The 20259-nt window shown below is 39.3% G+C and overlaps 1 protein-coding gene across 2 annotated transcripts in view; it reads right to left on the bottom strand.

The window, feature by feature from the left end:
- The window catches only part of LOC127631881 (alpha-actinin-4-like), a 48570-nt gene extending 29045 nt beyond the window's left edge, over positions 1–19525 (bottom strand). For both annotated transcript variants that reach the window (XM_052110274.1, XM_052110275.1), the window contains exon 1: positions 19240–19525. In XM_052110274.1, coding sequence (XP_051966234.1) covers positions 19240–19371 — 132 coding nt within the window. In that variant the 5' untranslated portion in view covers positions 19372–19525. The remainder of the gene's footprint in view (positions 1–19239) is intronic.
- Between the last annotated feature and the right edge of the window lie 734 nt (positions 19526–20259).

The raw sequence follows: 20259 nt of genomic DNA, 5'->3' as shown, positions 1-20259 counted from the left end.
GGAGAGAGAGAGAAGGTAAGGCTTGTCACCTGGTTTGTAATCATCTCTAACACCCGTGTCTTGTTATAGTGATACAGACAGAGACATTTAAGGAACGCCAAGTGTCGAGAGAGGGAGAGAGAGTTTCCAGAAAGCACGACAGACGGGAGAGTGTGTCTCAATCGTGCTCAAATTTATATAGATATATACACCTTTATGAGAGGTAATTACAAACCAGGTGACAAGCCTTACCGCTCTCTCTCTCTCTCCCACAAATGGACACACGACCACGCACTCCATGCCACAAATACTTATAATAAATAATAGTATTACTGGAATCCTTGCTGGAACCGAAATCGTTAAGAGGAATCGGAATCGTAAAATTCCTTACGATTCCCAACCCTACTAGGAAATACAGCGGGTGGCGGATTTCCAAAACATAGGATGGCAAGGGAAGACTCAATCATATTAATGAGGAAAGCTATATCGGATTTGTTCAGGTTAGGTTTAGGGGATGGGTTATAATTTCTCTGAGCAATCAGGAAGGGGCGGGAGAAAATAAAATGACTCCGAATCGATTCTGAGTTTGAGAATCAATCCAGAGTTTATGGTGATTATGTGTTCGCCATATACAGAGCAAGATGGTAGAAACATGCACGTATACAGTACTGAAGCCAATGTTTGATAGATTTCCTAAACAATAATCTCGCTATTTGTGCCACTTTCCCATCAGCCGTGGTGAGGAAAGAAAAAGCTGACATCTGCACACTCACAGAAGGAGATATACGTAGTCTGGACCAGCAACCTCTAAATAAATGTTTAACACATTTTATGACGACAATACTGCCATACAAAGGCTGTAAATACACCAGTACACCAACGAAACAGTTCTTTGATTTTAGTGTGGATTTTGTAGTTACTGCAATTCTCTCAAAAGAGTTGTAATTGAGCCAGACCTTACGGTCCAAGTTACTATTTTGTTTTTGCTCGGCAGAATAATCAATTAGAAAAAGTATAGATGTATCAGGAATCATTATGAACTCCTAGCAATAGATCAAATTGTGACGTGCCTAAAGTTTTTTAAGAACCGACGAACATTACTGAATCGTCCAATCAGTTCTCACTTTACTCATGAATATAAATGACTCTTCCCCTGGCATCCTACATTTCAGAAACTTGCCAGCGGGTGTGGATGGCTCTGCACTGAATGGGTGAAGTGGCTCAAATGTACATTGATATAGATGAAACAAATGCAACATTAACCTACAATATATGCAGAGTGGGCCTTCAAGCATAACAGAAATACTATTGCTGTGTAAAATCATTTAAATAGGCACACGCTAGCACTAGTCAGCGATTGCGTTTGGACATCTGTCCTGGTTGTGTTTTTGAGTTATGCATGACACAATGTGAGGCATTACCATTAAAAAGAGCTCAAGCAGAGAAAGTGAGAGCAAGCGAGAGCAAAGGAGAGAGAATGAAGTCAAACAGGTTATTCCAGTCTGCCCCTCCTGGTTTTGTCACTCTTAACTGCCTCTTCCTGTCTCTCCTACAATGCTCACTTGCCCTTATAAGGCAATGCACACTCCTGCATGACACAACAGCCCACAAGGGCTTGACCTTAAATCCCCCCCCCATGATGCATACACAAAAGCAAACACATGCACCTGATCAAAGACACCACACCTTGTCTCGCAATCCTGATTGCCACCTAAAACGATTCTACGTCTTAGAAAGGAAGTAGTATTCTTTCAAAGTCAATATTCAAAAGTATGCATTCGCTCATGTTTGTTTGTCCTTCGGTTGAAGGAATGTGAAATATGGATTTAGCTGATATGATAACTAAGGTCAGGGTTCACAGGACTTTTCAAGCACATTTTTATTCATAAAAGGACAACTTGGCTGTTCTTTTATTGTTTAAAAGGTGCTATATGTAATATTTGTACTGTACTAAATAATAAAATGGCCATAATATGGCATTAGAGAATTAGGAAACAGGCTAAGTTGAAATACTGGCTTCTCCGATAACAATACTGCAGCTAGTTTATTCTACTTTGAAGTTTCTATTCATGTTATGTACTTTGAAATTTCTGTTTATGTTTTGGCCTGTGTGATCCCACCCACTGCTCACACACCAGTAGTATTGACACCGGCGGGTTGCCAGATTTGAACAAGTTTGCAGGGAAACAACACCACGTGCTGCAGCCATGGAAGCCAGCAAACTAACCGATTCCTCCCGACCTAAAAAGCCTCGCCATCCGTCTAAAAACCACCATGACCAGAGGCGTAGTGAAACAAGGATAAATACTGGAGATGCCTTTGGAAGATGGACAGCTTAAAGCCCAGAAATCCTTTAAAACAGATGCTGAGATGGCTAATTTGCATGTCAACATTCTGGCAACCCGCATGAGCTTAGAGTCTGGGGCGGGGCAGACAACTCGCCAATATTTTGAATTTGGACTGCAGTACCCATTTCAAACACTTGTCAATCTTACATATAGCACCTTTAGTTTCATGAATGAAGCAAGTTAAATGGGTTTACAACACCAAATATTTCTGTGTGAAAATATTAGTTAAAAATGTGAATAACTTTTTAACATGCTGGGGAAAATCACTATATGCATATTTAAGCAGCCTCTGAGCTTTGACCTTAAATTATTTTCCACACATTTTTGTACTTTAAGGAATTTGTAAGGTTATATCATTGATGACACCAATGCCATGAAATCATTAATTTTTTACATTTACAAATATATATATATATATATATATTTTGCACACTTGTACAGCCTTGCACTAATGCTTTTATTAAAAATAAGCACAAAATAAATACATTTCATTTATTAAATGATTTGAGCAAGGTATTGTGTTTTCTATAATTCAAGAACTTTTTAAGCACGTCTTTGTAGATATGGGTATTTTTAAGGGTTTTCCAGGACTTCAATTTGAAAAAGACAAATTTTAGCAGTTCAAGCACCTTGTACGAACCCTGTACGGTGGTGGGAAAGGCCGAAAACAGATTAATCGGCCGATTAAAGTCTTATTCTTTACTTACTATGATGGGCACAGACATAGAATCCTAAATTAATAAACCCCAGATGCAGTTTATTATTCAACCAAAATCCCCAAAATAAAAAATAAAAAAAGAGATTGAGCAAAAAGTGGGACTTTTAAATATAAAGAATTCTGAATCACTTTGAGGACTCTTATTTTGAAATGAATAAAAAAAAAAAAACACTATTGGCATAGATTTTTGCCGATGATTATGGTTCCAAAAAGCAATTAATCTCTGCCGATAAATTTGTAAAACCAATAAATTGGTCTACCTCTAATATCTTTGGTACTATAAAAAAAAGTTTGGTTTAGTGGCCCGACACTGCAACACTGGCCTGTCCAATGGCTTGAGTTGGGGGCGGGACTACCTGCTTGTTTGTTCAACGGTAGAAGTTTTTGACACTTTTGGAAACCACAGCTTGAGGATTCAAGAGAATATCATTTTTTGCAAATCCATTTGGTGTCGCTAGTGGAGCAGAAATTACTAACTTTAATTACAAAAAGATGACAAGTAAAACATAAAATTTCACTTATAAAAACAAATCTATTTTATACTAAAATCTTGATGTTGATTAAAGAAAAGTGTATCAAGATAAAGATCTCTCACACACACACAATGACTCACAAAATGTGTGGAAAGACATTTGTGCTATAAATTACCCAACACTGTGTTAAATTACCCAACACATGGTCACATACTCACACATGTCGATGCAGCTATCATTATAAAGGACTCTCCATAGACATAATGATTTTTATACTGTGTAAACTATAGATTCTGCCCCCTAACCCCCACAGAAACTTTCTGCATTTTTACATTTTCAATTAAACATCGTTTAACTTATTTGAATTATGGGGACACTAGAAATGTCCTCATAAACCACATTTATAGCATAATACCCTTGTAATTACCAGTTTATATCCTAAAAAAAGTCTTCATAAACCACTAAAACCTGCCGACACACACACACACACACACACACACACACACACACACTGAAGACAAGTTTGTGGCAGAAGTAAACCAAAGTGAGTCCATCTTTACTGTCAGGGAAATGGCTTTGCCCACATCTGTTTCTACACATTTCAATAAGTTGTCTAAGTGTGTGTGTGTGTGTGTGTGAGAGATGTGGTGGTTCGAGCCACAAACAAAGATCTCATTAAGAGATTGGAAAGTCAAAATACTAACAGCACTTTCCCCAATACACAACGTTACATATTAATATAAATATTATCATGGCATGTAGTTGTCAAGTATCTCCGATACCAGTGTTATCAGTTTAGGATATCTTTACTGTGAGGAACTAATAGTGTGTGCTCTTTAATATGAAACGAAACAAACCTCGAACTACACATTATTTCAATATAAATCTATAGCTTATTAAGAAACGTGCACCTTTATTTTGACATTCTAAACTCTTCAGGAAGTCCAGTGTGTCTGTTTGTGGGCAAGTTCATAGTAGTTTAATTAGTTTCTTATTCAAATTTTTGTTTTAAAAAAAAAAAAAGCACCTCTTTATCTTGATATACTAAATGCCTATTATATGTGAACCGAACTATTGAGCTTATACTTCTGAGATGTTGTTCTTGAGTAGCGTTCAAATATTGCACACCGTGTGAAGGCTAAAAAAAAAGCCTCAAGGCTCAACAATAATGACCCGGTGCCAATGTGAAAGAGATTTGGGCAAGTTGCAAGAACGGTCACTGGCCCGTTCGGACAGAGCACAAAAATTACACGAAGCGCTAACTGAGCACGTGCGATTATATAGATATTTTTTTTCAAAATGTAAACAAGTAGCAAAGTCTCCTCTCTCAGGGATTCATTTTATTCAGTTTATTACATTCAGCCAATAATAAAATCTTTAACTCAGTGATTTAATCTTTGATCCTGCTTGTAAAAATTACACCGAGCCCAAAGTTGACAGCATGACTAACAGGTGACAGAAAACCCATAATTATCCTCCTGCTTAAAAACACCTGTAAATTGCAGGATGGGAAAGGTTAATATGACGAATTTATTAATTGTGTAAAGTGTTGATTTATGGTTACATACGGCATAAATCATATCTTGCAAATTATAAATGTTATACAATTTTGGGGAAAATGGTCTCAAATGTAATACACACACACACACACACACACACACACACACACAACATTAAAAGCACCTGCCTAATATTGTGTAGGTCCTCCTCGTGCCACCAAGCACCAACACGCATCTCTAAATAGCATTCTGAGATGCTATTCTTCTCACCACAATTGTACAGGGTGGTTATCTGAGTTACTGTAGACTGTCACTTTGCCAGTCTGGCCATTCTCTGTTGACCTCTCTCATCAACAAGGCGTTTCCGTCCACAGGACGGCCGCTCACTGGAGATTTTTTGTTTTTGGCACCATTTGGAGTCAATTCTAGAGACTGTTGTGTGTGAAAATCCCAGGAGATCAACAGTTACAGTAATACTCAAATCAGCCATCACCCTTGGAGCATCACCCTTGGAGTGACCCCATGCAGGTCTCCTAAGCAACCAAATTGGCCCGGATGCTACGGAGTGTAGAGTCACACGGGGTAACCTCCTTGTGGTCGCTTTAATGTGGTTTGCTCTCGGTGGGGCGCGTGACGAGTTGTTCGTGGATGCCGCCTTGGATGGCGTGAAGCCTCCACACGTGCTGTCTCCGCGGTAACGCGCTCACCAAGCCATGTGATAAGATGCGCAGATTGACAGTTTCAGATGCGGAGGCAACTGAGATTCTTCCTCTGCCACCCGGATTGAGGAGTCACTACGCCACCACGAGGACTTAAGAGCGCATTGGGAATTGGACATTCCAAATTGGGGAGAAAATAAAAAAACGAAAACATTTCAGGCGCCTCACAGTGAACATCTTTCATATCTTGGTGCTCCCTCATTATTCATAATGCAGCACATTTGACAAGAAAGGCAGAAATAGCAAAAATGCTTTGTGTACCAACTGCATGATGAAGAGAGACACTTAAACACCCGTCACATCTCATCTCCATCTCTCCACCCAGGGTCTGAAATGAACAGGGGCTCTATGCAAAAATGCCCCCCAAGTTCAAAATATGGGGGAAAAAATGCCCCCGCAAAGAATTCTTGTTGGTTTATTAATAACATCCGATAGCCTATAGGCCTACTTCTAAATACATACATTGCGATCCATCCATCCATCCATCTTGAACCGCTTATCCGAAGTTGGGTCGCGGGGGCAGCTGCTCCAGCAGGGGGCCCCAAACTTCCCTATCCCGAGCCACATTAACCAGCTCTGACTGGGGGACCCCGAGGCGTTCCCAGGCCAGTGTGGAGATGTAATCTCTCCACCTAATCCTGGGTCTTCCCCGAGGCCTCCTCCCGGCTGGACGTGCCTGAAACACCTCCTTAGGGAGGCGGCCACGGGGCATCCTTACCAGATGCCCAAACCACCTCAACTGACTTCTTTCGACGCAAAGGAGCAGCGGCTCTACTCCGAGCTCCTCACGGATGACTGAGCTCCTCACCCTATCTCTACGGGAGAAGCCCGCCACCCTTCTGAGGAAGCCCATTTCGGCCGCTTGTACTCGTGACCTAGTTCTTTCGGTCATGACCCAGCCTTCATGACCATAGGTGAGGGTAGGGACAAAAATTGCGATCTTCATTCGAATTTTCGCTGAACTTTGTTTCTTGTCGTCTGTTGCGAGTCAGTGGCAGATGCTCGCACCATAAACGTGCGCAAACAGGCACTCGCTCCTCATGCTCCGCAGCAGTTTGGTGTCATGCGCACACGTTAAATTACATGACTAGTATGCAACAGTCACTTCCTGTGCCATAGCCTTCTTACATACCCATCGGTTCATCCCACTTATGCATCTGTCTGTCTGAAAAGCCTCAAAAGCTAGAAGCCAAAAGTGAGGGATGTATGGATGTAAATGATGTATTAAAGTTAAGCAGTTCTGAGAGCACACATAATATAATGCAACCAAATGCTACAATGTAGTTAATAATACCATTTACAAACATAATCTCAGTATAAATAGCCTTGATGTGAAATAAATGATTAATGATACAATATTTTAAATGAACCACTTTAAGTGTATGAATCATATCTCTGACTAATGTTCATTGTAAAGTCTTTATTTTTGCATTGTTTTATTCAGTTGGCAAATGCCGTCATCTCCTCCATGTTGGTGCATTATTTTTGTTGGCTATGTTCATTTAATAGCCAAAATGTTTGGAAATATATGCATGAGAAAAAAAACTTTGTTTCAGCAACGGTAAATTATGCAATGTGCAGAACATGCAATTTGGCAATTATTGACACATGCTATTTTTTCAAATTGAATTGTTTAAATTATAACATTAAAAGGATGACATTTTATATGGTTAGAATAGAATTATTATTATTTATTGATTATTTTGCCCTTGTAAAAGGTAAAAAATTCCCCTGGAAATCAAATGTTCCCCTGGTTCCATCTGACCTATACAGTAATTGAGAAAAGTCCCCCTGTGAGATTTAGGGCGAGTTTGAGTGCTCAGCCTTTCGAAGTACACTCTTGTGAATGTGAACCCATTCGGACAAGTTTGACGCATGTGATACGACCGATTTATGATACTCTTAAGCACAGTCAACATGAGGCGCATGCGCTGATGACAAGCAAAGAGTCTAAGCGGCATGGCCTATTAGTGCATACAATAGTCAAATCAAACGGCAGTTCATATTCTCAAATCTTCAGTAAAAAGTAAAACAAAAATAAATGCTTCAAAAGACAGTTGTGCACCTTGAGTGCCCTTCAAAAACTCATCCAGCATCAGCAGCATCATCCATGTGCATTTGAGCATGAGCCACTTAAAAAGACCACGTCACGCTCACTGATCTGAAACAGTCGACTGCAAGAATGAGACAAAATAAACTACAACTTATAGCCAACCCCGCTGTTTCACAGTTATAGAAACTCCTCCGAGATCCTACTATGATTCAGAGGCATCAATAACACATTATCAGTTAGTAGTTTCTCACGAGGCAGTTGGTGTACACTTCACATGTTCCTTTACACACTTGAATACTCAAGAGTTTACACCATTAGAGGAAGCAAAACAGAAACCACAGCGACCACGACTTCCTCCTGCCAACAAGAGCATGACACAGACACAAGCATGAACCCTGAATCTACACCTCTACTGGGGTTCAATCTTACAGTGTATTGGGTCAGTGGAGTTCAATACAGCACGTGTTGGTCAGTTAGGGTCTCTTGAGCAAATGTTCTTCCTGCAATTGCAAGTTCCTCTTAAAAACAGAACGGTTGCTGTTAGAATTTAATTGGGAGAACAATGCACATCTGCAGCAAAATCTGAGCCATATATGTGGGATTCACATCTGTTTTTCCAGCACTGGAGGAACAAGGGAAAGTTTCCCGGGCTGAATTGTGGGGTACGCAGAGCACGACAACATGTAGTCTCAAACCAATCCATGTGCCACGTTGCAAGGGTCATAGGTGACCGTTTTATAGACTCCTTGAGCTTAACAGACATATTTTAAGTAGTTCTTGCTTCAGTACAGGTTACTCAACTATTGCATGCCTTTCTTAAACACGGGGTTGAAAACATCCAGAAATTACCTACACACAAACCACACCACAAAAATTGCAATAAATGTGTCACAATTTTAGTACAATATCACAAAAGGATCACAATTGCTATTGCTCTAAAAATGATCTGAAATAATATCACTGTTCAACTTTAAAGAAAGTGTCCGTGAGAGACTAAAACGGAGGCAAATGTGAGATTTATGGTTGTCTGATTGTATCAGCACAGCCCTGATATGAACGTTTTGGTTTTCACGATAGTTCTTAATAAGCTCTGCCGCCATTGGTGTATGAATGTGTGCGTGTATGGGTGAATGGGATGCAGTGTAAAGTGCTTTGAATACCGTTAAGGCTTAAAAAGGCGCTATATAAGTGCAGACAATTTACCATTTACACACCAACACTATATACCAGGGGTGTCCGCACTTTTTTGCGTGATGAAGTACTTTTAAATGACCAACTCAATAAGATCTACCAACTAAAAAAAACACAGTAGGAATTCATCTAATTAATTAAAAAAATATATAATGTTCAATGTTGATATTCAATTTTAACACTAAACCCAAAACACCTACAGCACAATATAAAAAATAGCCAGGGCATTTATATGGATTTACCTTATTCTGATGATTTGCACCGAATTGAATCAGACAGTTTTGTATAATCCGGGCATTAGCTGCAGGTAGCTAGCCTCAAAAACTGCTAGCTTCGCAATTTCACGCTCTGTTCTCAGAAGCCCTTGGAAGGTGCGAACCTAGTTGTCATGGCAACTAAAAAATCTCGCCTGGTCAAAATGTACTCGTCAAGTGCAAGTCAGACAGAAACTAAAATATGGAAAAAGATGATATTTATTTGTATTAAAATGTAACGAATTATATTTAAATTGTGCGATCTACCAGCATTGCCTTTGCGATCGACTGGTAGATTGCGATCAATGTATTGGGCACCCTTGCTATATACAGTAGAGGTCGACCGATAGTGGGCTTTGCCGATACCGATAATTAAGATGGAACAGGCCGATTTACCGTCGACAGTTTTAAAAAAAAAAGTATAATATGAATGAAAACTTTCCACTCAATGTAAAATAGTGCTGAACTTCAGTAAGTATTACTTTCCATGATGATACTTTAAGAAATGAATCCCAAACCGGCACCTTCTTCAAAGCTTTTGCCATCTGAAATGAATGAAAATATTACAAGTCAAAAGCGTTTAATTCAGCAGTAACATTAAATACTTACAAAGCCAAATAGCGACTGTGTGCTTCAGCACTACTGACCATATTTATTGTCATTAAATCTATAAATCACATAAGGTTGGAATTAATGGTGAATTTACTACTGATAATTAACGTATAAATTCACTTAGAAACATAACCTCTTTGGATCACTCATGTTTATTACAGTGTATTAGCTGGAACGGTAAGCAGTTTTCATCCTTGACTTATCATTGTTCCAACCAGTCGAACAGCTAATGTCCATTTTCCCGGCCTCTCCACCATGTCGCAATGCAATTCTCCAGTGCAGCGATTAGTTATAAACTGGTTGCCTTGAATGACTGATTTAATGTACCATGACAACAACAATAACAACAATAACAACAACAACATCATCATGTATTGTATAAATACCTAGGCTTTTGTCGATGTTTTAAACCAGTGTTTGGAGCCTCCGCCTCTATAAATAGCCTTAGTCATGTTGCAAAACAAACTCAAACGCAGAGTCAGTGATTGTTTTTTATTTCACCTCTAGAGGGCGCCAATATACTGTATAAACAACAAATTCAGACTGTAGAACCCTCCAGCACCGGCCACGGAAAAATGAATCCAAAAATAACTATCAGAAACTATAGGAGTTGATTTTTTCCCCGATAGCCGCAACTATTGGCCCCGATTAATGAGTAAATCAGATATATTGGTCGACCTCTAATACAGCCGTTTGTCTACAGTACTGTTGGATTATTTGAATTAATTGCTTGTCTGTCTATTATTGTGGTTCCATAGATTTTCGATGAACCCCTCCCTAAACGTCACATAAAAAGAAAACTTCTAGTGACCATTTTAAGATGGTCAGATGTTCTTTTCCTGTCGTAAGTAGGCGGTCCTTGACCAGAACAGGATGAAAAGTGGCCCAGAATTCATGCCGCTAGTCAAGAGTCTTATAGCATCTTTACAATAGTACTGAGACACAATCACAATAGATGATGACGCCTTCAGGGTGACAGCCCACCCATTAAACAGCAACCGGACGCGGTTTATTGGCGCCGTATTTATCGGAGTCTGTGCAAGTGCGTATTTGCTGCTTTTATGGAGGGTAACTTTACCCTAAATGTACCCCTTAACCAACACTGCTTACAAGAACACAAGATTAAGACTTTATCGCAAGTGATAGAAACCACTTCAATGTCCATCAATGCACACGAAAGAGAGGAAGGAATCAAAACAGCTATGATTAAAAGATATATATATATATATATATATATATACATTATTATCATTATTGTTCAGATGGTAAAACTAGGCTGAGCCCGCCTCTAGTCCTCTTAGGGGTCTGTCTGAGCCAGTTAAGAGACTTTTGATGCCACAGAGGACCTTATACGTACACAAAGAAAGCGGACAAAGGGAAAGTATGGACTGTTATCACTGCGTGCTAACAACAATACAGAACCTTTTAGTTTGGTTTAAACAGCCTGAACATGGAGTAAATGTGATGGCTGGACAGGAAAAGAAATAATGGAACACCCAATTACGATAATGGAAGAAGCCAATTTTCTACATATGAAAAACAGAAAGAAATGCCATTATACACCCCTTCTGAACATCAACCATGGTTTTTCTACAATAACTGTAGTTAACCATGATGTGTTGTAAATCTTAGTAATATAAAAGGAAAAACCTAAACTATGGTAAAAAAACCAAAACAAACATACATACATATCGTCCAATAAAATGTACCATGGTTTCACTATAACTGCAGTAACCTTTTATTTTTGTGGCGAGAACTATAGTTTAAAAAAACAAAATAAAAAGGTACATGTACCACAAATTAACCCTAATGTTACAATAGCAAAAATAATCATGTTTTTTTTTTGTCACCATCATTTTGGTTTTCCTGTACAGGAATATTATGATTGAAAAACTTTAAACCATGGAAATTTTGTGGTTACTATGATTTTACTACAGATACCATAGTTCCTTATTTGACAGGGAACCCAAAATACTTATGAATGAATGCAAAACGGTTGCGAGGGAACATAAAACTTATTGCGAGGGAACGGAAAACTATTTCTGAAAATAACATCTCTCCTGGTCTTCCAAGAGGCTTCATACATATTCCCAAAATGCTAAAAATCTTATGTAAAATATTATTATTTTTTTCTATTTTGGGACTAAATATTGCCAGGACATGTTCTAGACCGTGTGTAACATCTCGGTGAGTAAACTGGGACCACAGAACATGTCCCAAAACATCAAGTTAGACTAGAGTCGAGGCAATCCAAAAATAATCTACCAAAGGTCACAGGTACATAAAAAAACCCATCACATTTTACACACCTCCCTCCGACCAAATGATGTGTAAATTCTTGAGGCATGACTCAGAAATAGGTTGGTGAGGATACGATGCCAGCAATGACTTCATCAGCTATCTTACATTTGTCATGCCCACGCTGAGTGACCATGTCCTGTTGTCTTTGGTCTATGGTGACTGGCATCAGAGGAATGTGCACTGTATGATGAATCAGGGCGTTTAAGGTTGGATTGGTTACTGTCGTTTTCCGCTTCGACGGATTCTACAGGGAACCCTCCGGGCCAGACACCAACTCTAGACTCATAACCAGGATGTCCAACACGAAGTAGACAGATAAACTGAACTTAACTGGCTAGCATACAGTAGTTCGACCTTTAAACTAGACCATTAAACAACTAATTAATTTCCATAACTCTTACAGTTACTTTTGATTACTGGATCAGGATTGATATATAAATATATAGATATATAAAATCAATATTTAGCCAATCAAATAGTTTAGAGAAGGGGAAAATAAGAACATTTATATTCGGCTCTCTTTTTGCATATTTTTTCATAAATTTCCCATCCTTGGAAATCAAAATTCTCCTGACATTTTCAGGTAGGACGACTCATTGTGAAAAGCGGATGGTGGGAAAAAGAGAGAGTTGTTCCTTGACAAAACATGGTTCAGTTCGCACCATTGAACAGAATAATTAGTCCTGAATTTAGTGTACTGGAAAATCGTGAGTCATTTTCAAAATGAGTGCCGTTTACACATTTTACCAATCTAAAACACACTGTTAAGGAATATTCCAGGTCCAATATATGCCAAACTCAAATCAACAGCATTGGAGCCACAATGCACCACAAAAAAATATTTTAACTCGCTCCTATATTTGGGAAAAAAAGCAACACTTGTAGTTAAGGAAGGCACTTACAATGGAAGTGAATGGGATACAGTCCATAAACATTAAAGTTTCAGTTACAAAAGCATAGCCACAAGATGCAAACGTGGATGTAAGATGATGTTAGTGTGATAAAATTGCTTACTGTCCTTATCTGTGTAAAGTTATGCCAGCATAATGGCTGAAACCTGTAATCAATTTGATCACTGAAACTAGTTTGATTTTGAGACTAGATGCACCGATACTACTCGGTAGAACTCGTATCGTGCCGAAACTGGGGGATAAATACCCGTACTCTGTGTCATGTCATCATTTCATATTTCCGAGTACATTAATATAACGACGTGGTTGCTCATGTGTGCATAGTGCTTCTAAAACCAGTTTGAAAACATGAGAAATATTTTAATGTGTTTAAACCATTTAAATCTAGAACATCAGTTTTTTATTTTATCCACCTTTACCTGATACATGTGGACTCTCTCACGTGCATGCGCCTTATCTCTCTCTCTCCCTCCCTTATGTGTGGTATGAGAGCTCGCATTCCCACGCAGTCAGTCATCCAAGATTTAACAGATAATTACAAATGTCTTTGACAGATAAATGACTGCAAGAAAATAAATAAATCACTATGATCAGACTCGTGCCAGAGATCTTCTATTATAGAGATCACAACCTAACCTTTGCCGTTCTGTCATCGAAGAGAGCATAATGGCTAGTAACGGTCAACTAGTATGTTACAACAGTAGGTCACCATTTACGGATACCCTACATATGAATGGGGAGAGCCCTAATCTGACACCTATCTGTCATAACACCTTCTGTGACTTCTCTTAATCAATCGCAACTTAATCATAGTAAACTAAACAGATTATTTAGTGTAAATCATGTTGAAGATTAGTGGACAGGTGGTCAATTAATGAAGTGATGAGCAGTTTCCTCAAAAAAAAATAAAGCAGTTAATTCGATGTCATGAAGCTCTTCCATTCAAAATGATTGGCCTCGTCTCCTTGCCAGTGTACCGCCCATAGACCGCCACGTTACGCTAGGCTTTCCTTTTTTGAAGGGCTCTGATCGCACCAGAAGGCCATTGTTGCCATAAACACCTCAACTCCAAGCATCATTCGTTACGTGTAAAGATGAAGCTAGAAAAAGTGATGGCCGCTACTGTGTCACTTTACTTCAGCCTCTCAGTCAGGCTCAACACAACAAAACAAGAACAATCAATCAATAATAAAGCGGCACTGAACTCTCCGTGAAAGTACAGAACGATATGGATAAAACAATAATGATAAAGCATGAGTAACATATACATGTTAGCTGGGATACTTGTAAACCACTTTACATGTGACATGTTTTTTAGTGACACTCAAGACTAAACCGCAACTGACACACCACGAAAAAGTGAGTGTTAAACTACAAGCACAATTCAAAAATGCTGATATTTGCAGACAAATATGCACGAATGTGGTGCACCTCACTTCCCGTACATAACTCATTATGTACAAACACAACAGGTCTTCGTTTAATTGCAGCTCCTTACATAAATAACCTACTACTAATTTGCATAATTTAGTCTTAATTACGTCTGTAGTTTGGCTGTAAGCTCCAGCTGATGTCACATTTGCATGTGCATTTAAAACAAGCGCTTGTAACTTTCCACAGTTGCATAGAAATACCTCAGTGACCAGAGTCACACATAAAAAGGCTGTTACAAACCCGCTGTAATCTACAACCCAATCGCTCGGCACACAAGCAAACACATTTTTGACAAGTCAATTAATTGGGACTGCACTGACAAGGAGCAATTTCTAGCTAATTAAAATTTGCTTCTTGAGCATAACTAACTTTAGGAACAGCCTTAGAGTCAGTAGTGCACCTGTGACGCCTTAAAAAGCTCTAGGTTGGCAGCATTCAAGTTTAAAGAACAGAGATATCATCTGAGATCAAGCCCTATAAGAACACAAGTCCGACTGCTGCCCAAAACACAACTGATAGGTCACGGCAAGCAAAGCATCAACACACAATGACCGAAATACTCACTGACCGGACACAACAGCGACCCTGAGGCAAGGCTACCGACGCCATCTCACACACCAAATGAAGCAATGCGAAGAGGTGAAACAGACCATAAATAACCCACATGCACAAACAAAGTTAGTTATTGCAAAATAATGGCAAGAATAAACATTTTTGGTTAAGCTATCCCCCTTTAACCCCCATTCACACCAACACACCTCTCTAGTATAAATATATAACAGGATGCAAATGTTCTACTGCAAGCAAGGTCCCATTGTCCATACTAAAGCCCAAGGTATATTTCGGTTTTGATGTGAACAGCTCAGTCGAACACTAGCTTTTCAAAGACCATTTGACGTGTGCGCATACACAAGCGGTTGGTGAATGTGCATTACGTCTGCTATGAGATACCGGGCTATATCTCTTCGAGAGTTTAGAGTTATTCCTTCAGACTCAAGTTATACAATTACAGGTATCTCCTGATCTCAACACGCATGTGTTCTTGACATGCACATCCACTGTTGTGGTTTCCACCTTCTCCTGTTGTTTACCAGCAATTACATCTTCTAGCACTTTTGTGACAGCAAAGGCTCAGCTGTAAGTGTTGTTGTTCAGAGTATGCACGGTTAGAAAATCGGGCCGCACACGTTCAGTGCTGGAGACTAAATTTGCGTCATGTGTCTTGTCTGCAAACGCCGAGTGTTTACGTCTGACAGACGAACACTTTGGGCTTAATACATCACACACAATAAAAGTCACTTGTCGGTATGCAACATCACCCAAAATCGACATTGTTTCGAATAGTGGTCGATTGATACATTGCAGAGGCAGTCAAATCATCCAATATGCAGAATATTTTAATTATCAGAATCGGCCGATAAATTTTCCCCTTTGGTCAATTTGTTTCTTGAGGGCGTTGAGAATCACACGTCAGTCCAATCCAAGCTGTAAAACAGTGGCCGATTGGTCTCTACACATCGTCCCTTCCCACCATACCCACCCACATCGGCTTAAGAGGTTAATCAAGTTTGCTGTTTCTGAACTATAAATGAAAACATTAGCTTTTATTTTGTATTTACTTTAATGTTGAATAGGTTAGCTTTAATTAAATATGCTAGAACTTGATAAATGTCACTTTTTTCAACCATTGAATTAATAGAACACCTAAAATACGTTGCTTGTAAGTGTTTGCTTCAGCCAGTGGAAGGCATTGTGTGGTGTTGGTGTAGTGAGTCAAAAGCACATAACTGGTAATCAGAAGGTCGCTGGTTCGATCCCCACAGCCACCACCATTGTGTCCTTGAGCAAGGCACTTAACTCCAGGTTGCTCCGGGGGGATTGTCCCTGTAATAAGTGCTCTGTAAGTCGCTTTGGATAAAAGCATCTGCCAAATGCATAAATGTAAATGCATGGTACACATGATCAGGATGGTACCACCTCTCCCTCATTTTGAGCCAAAACCCTGGAATCCCACGGTTTCATAGGTGAAACAGAAATTCTGCATTAATAGTTTTAGTTTTAGTCTAGTCTAGTGCTGAAAACGACAGACGATCTCTATACCTTCTAGAAAGCTCTGATTCAATTAGATTGCTGTGATCAGGGGTGAACTCCTATAACACTATAAACCAGCAGACGTGATGTAACTTACTACCAAATCAACAGCACCATTACCCTTCAACAGATGTTCCATTCATGTCCCGATGACCCAAGGGTTTTCTTTTGGCCTGTTATTGTTTCACTGGAATACTTTCGATTCCCCCTAATGGTATAATAAAGCAATAACCCAACAAGGCTGTGTGTTAGAGTGATTTTACCACAGGAAAGGGGGTTTTCATATTTTAAACTCCCTTAAACATGGTAACACCACTGTAATGAAGAACCTTAATTCGTTTATTGCTCCTATGAAACGGCGGTTCATGTATATAAGCATTTAGAAAACTTAAGAGTCGAAACTATGATTTAGTAATATAAAAAAAGACTCCTAATATACAAAAAAAACTTTTGAAAGTGTTTGGTGGTGTACGGAATTGAAAATGCTAAAAACTACCATACAAAAATAAACAGGACAAACTGAAAAAATGTGTGTGCGAGATCTCCACGACACACTGCTATATTGTACCACATAGGAAACAACTGTACACGACTTCCTCAAAGATCCCTTAAAAGGCTGCAAGTATAACGAATATTACGTTATCGTCTTTCCCTCCTATTACAGGCTAGTAAAAGCACAAACACCTAAAAGGACAAAACCCATGGTCTTAATCAGCATGAGAATACTACAAATCAAAATCTGTGTCACAATATAGGGCAAGAGATTGTGTTGCTGGGTTGCTTGTGTCGCTCTTCTCAATCATTAATGCATTCATTCTCTCGTATATGAATCACAAGCCTAAAGCTAGTTCAATCACTGCATCTTATTTGAATGCATATCTGGCCAGTTTATCAACTCCAAACAGGTTGTTCAATAGAGGCCGAGACACTTTGAAAGACCTTTTTGACATTTTGGGTGGAGTGGAGAGACAAGTCTTGGCCGGTCACAGGGCGTTTGGCATCTGTTAAGGAGTGATTTAAGGTCTGTCATGGTTAAAGGGGGTGAGAATTTGGGATAATCACACACGCACACACCTTGTCATTGTAAAACAGAATAGGCAACAGTGCATAGAAACTAATGGAATTCAGAGGGGAGTTTCATTCGAGATGCACTGGTTCAGAAAAACTTTAGTGAGCTTTGGTCCAACAGTGAATGCTAAACATTCACATGAGCATGTAATAGAAATTCCTCAGCGAAAACATAATTTTACGACCAAGATTGGAGGGACGTTCACTAAACGTCTGGCTCACAACAAAGTTGTACACATATATTTGTGAAAAACTCTTCACTGTGAGAGATCATACATGTTCTTCTATTCTAGAGAGCATTTTATTGGTATGCATGTACATAAATATTTCTAGTCCATTTTACAGACATCCAAGTAATTTCAAATGCATTTAATCATATTTTGCCAACTTTTATGTGTGAGCACACTCCAACCCGCAAAATTATGTTTAGGCAAAGAGCATTTCTGATTGGCTAATAAAGAGTGGGCCACTCCCCTTACTCTTTTTTCCACTGTTTAGAGTCTCGGGCTGTCACGTGACTATTCAACGTCAATTTAAACGTGGTGTTGCACCTTTAAGAGGCTTGAATGTGTTTGTGAGGACATTTTCTGAAATTTGGCCCTCACAAGTGTAACGGAATAACTAGCGAGGGGGAGGAGGCCTCAGGAATTTAGTCGTTCTCCCCCTCCACTTTGACTTTTCTCTAATAAATGCCCCGTTTGTGGTACCGTCACACCTCCGGGGTCTGAAGGCCACTGAGTTTTTGAACGTGGACCTGTCCATGCTCAAGGGGCTCCGGAGGGTTAATCATTAATTGTGGTTGTTTTTCCGGCCAAACCTTGACCTTCTATTGGTCTCTGAACGCTCTCTCTCTATAAACCAAAACTGTCTGTCACTCCAAAAAAGCAAACCAGTCTTGCATTTCATGTCCCAAAAACGTCACTCAGCCCTGAATTGCATTCTTTAATATCCCTCACCCTGATAATATGTACATAAAACACTTAATAATACATGAATGAACTGATATACAAGTGGAAACACGAGTTAAATGCATGAAGTAAAAAAAATGAGAAGCGTGAAAAGATTCTTTCCCCCTTTAACTTATCTTTCCTCTGCAGAACTGCAGACAAAGTCAAGAAACACAATTTCTGAAGCTATTTTAAGCTCCTGTGCAATGATATCTACCGCTACTGCCATTTTAAATGCGGATGTCTGGCTGTATCCTGTAACAATGAGTCCAAATGTCGCTTTAAGAGAGACCGACGGAAAAAAGAACCCACGGTGAGTGAAACTCGCCCTCGTAAAACAGGTTCAGTCGTTACAATGTATCACACACACTCTCTCGCACACACAACTGCAACATTGTAACATTCGAAACACGCGATACACTGTAACTTATAACATTCGAAACACGCGCTGCCGTTCTAAACGCCTGAAAAAGAACACTCCAGCGATAATAAAACACACAATGCATTACAATAACAGACTAATAGACTAAAGACACAAACACAACTTCCAGTCCTCCTGGTTCGGGCCCCTGCTGATCTTCCCAGGCCCCTGCGGCGGTCCCCGAGCTTTCCCGAACCCCGGAACCCGCCAGAAATCTTACCTTTCTCTGCTGTTTCTCCCAGGCCGGGTCCAGCAGCAGGTCCCGGTCCCAGTCGTTCTCCTGTTCCATGTGGATTGGTTGGCCGCCTGTCGAATATAAAGCTTGATTATTGGCAGCGCGATAATCTACCATGTCAAAAGAAAACCTTAGAACACCTTCTTGACTCTTCTCAGATCAGACTTATAAGAAAATGGGTCGCAGTAATCGCTCTCGAAGCCTTTATTGCTCAGGGTGAAGTATCTGCTGTGTGTACTGACAGAATCCCCGCCAAGAGTGCGCTTCTCCACTCGTCTCACAAAAATGGAGTAGAAGAGTTGCGCCGCTCCCACTGAAAAGGAGGGCCCAGAAATCTCATTAATATTTAAAAGACCTGTTTACTTATTCAGAAGATTTCCGATTTTTAGCTCCGCCTCTGGTTGGAATATTATATTGTTAATATTTTAAGATTAGAAAAATGTGGAAAACTATTGTTGATAGTTGACGTTTCATAAAACACTTTGAACGGTGACGTCCTGCGGTGTGTCATGCAATACTTAGGCCTATATATAAGCAGGGTTGGGGAGTAACGAAATACATGTAACTGGATTACGTATTTAAAATACAAAATATTGTAACTGTGTTCAACTGCAGTTAAAATTTAAATAATTGGTCATTAGAATAAAGTTACATTCAAAAAGTATTTTGATTACTGAAGCGATTACTTTGCATTTTATTGAAATTTTGTTTCATTTAATATTTAATCCTTTCAGATGGAAAACATTAATACATATAAATGATGCGATCCAAAGTGCATTTGAACAGCGGTGAAACACTTTCTTATGATGTGTCACATTCATACAAGCAGACAGAGAATTACGTTTGAAGTACGTTTGGAGCAGAAGAAATAGAAATATACCTTGTGTAAATTGTTAGCTTTACGCTAAGCTAAAATGCTATTACTAGCCATTTTACATGCACATGTTACCAGACACGACCATATTGTTTTTATCAAGAAAATTCACGTTGGATCATAATTAATTT

The sequence above is a fragment of the Xyrauchen texanus genome, chromosome 38, assembly GCF_025860055.1.
Source record: "Xyrauchen texanus isolate HMW12.3.18 chromosome 38, RBS_HiC_50CHRs, whole genome shotgun sequence".
In the NCBI taxonomy this organism is placed as follows: Eukaryota; Metazoa; Chordata; class Actinopteri; order Cypriniformes; family Catostomidae; genus Xyrauchen; species Xyrauchen texanus.
The sequence above is the reverse complement of the archived record's forward strand: the minus strand, read 5'-3'. Positions and strand labels throughout refer to the sequence as shown.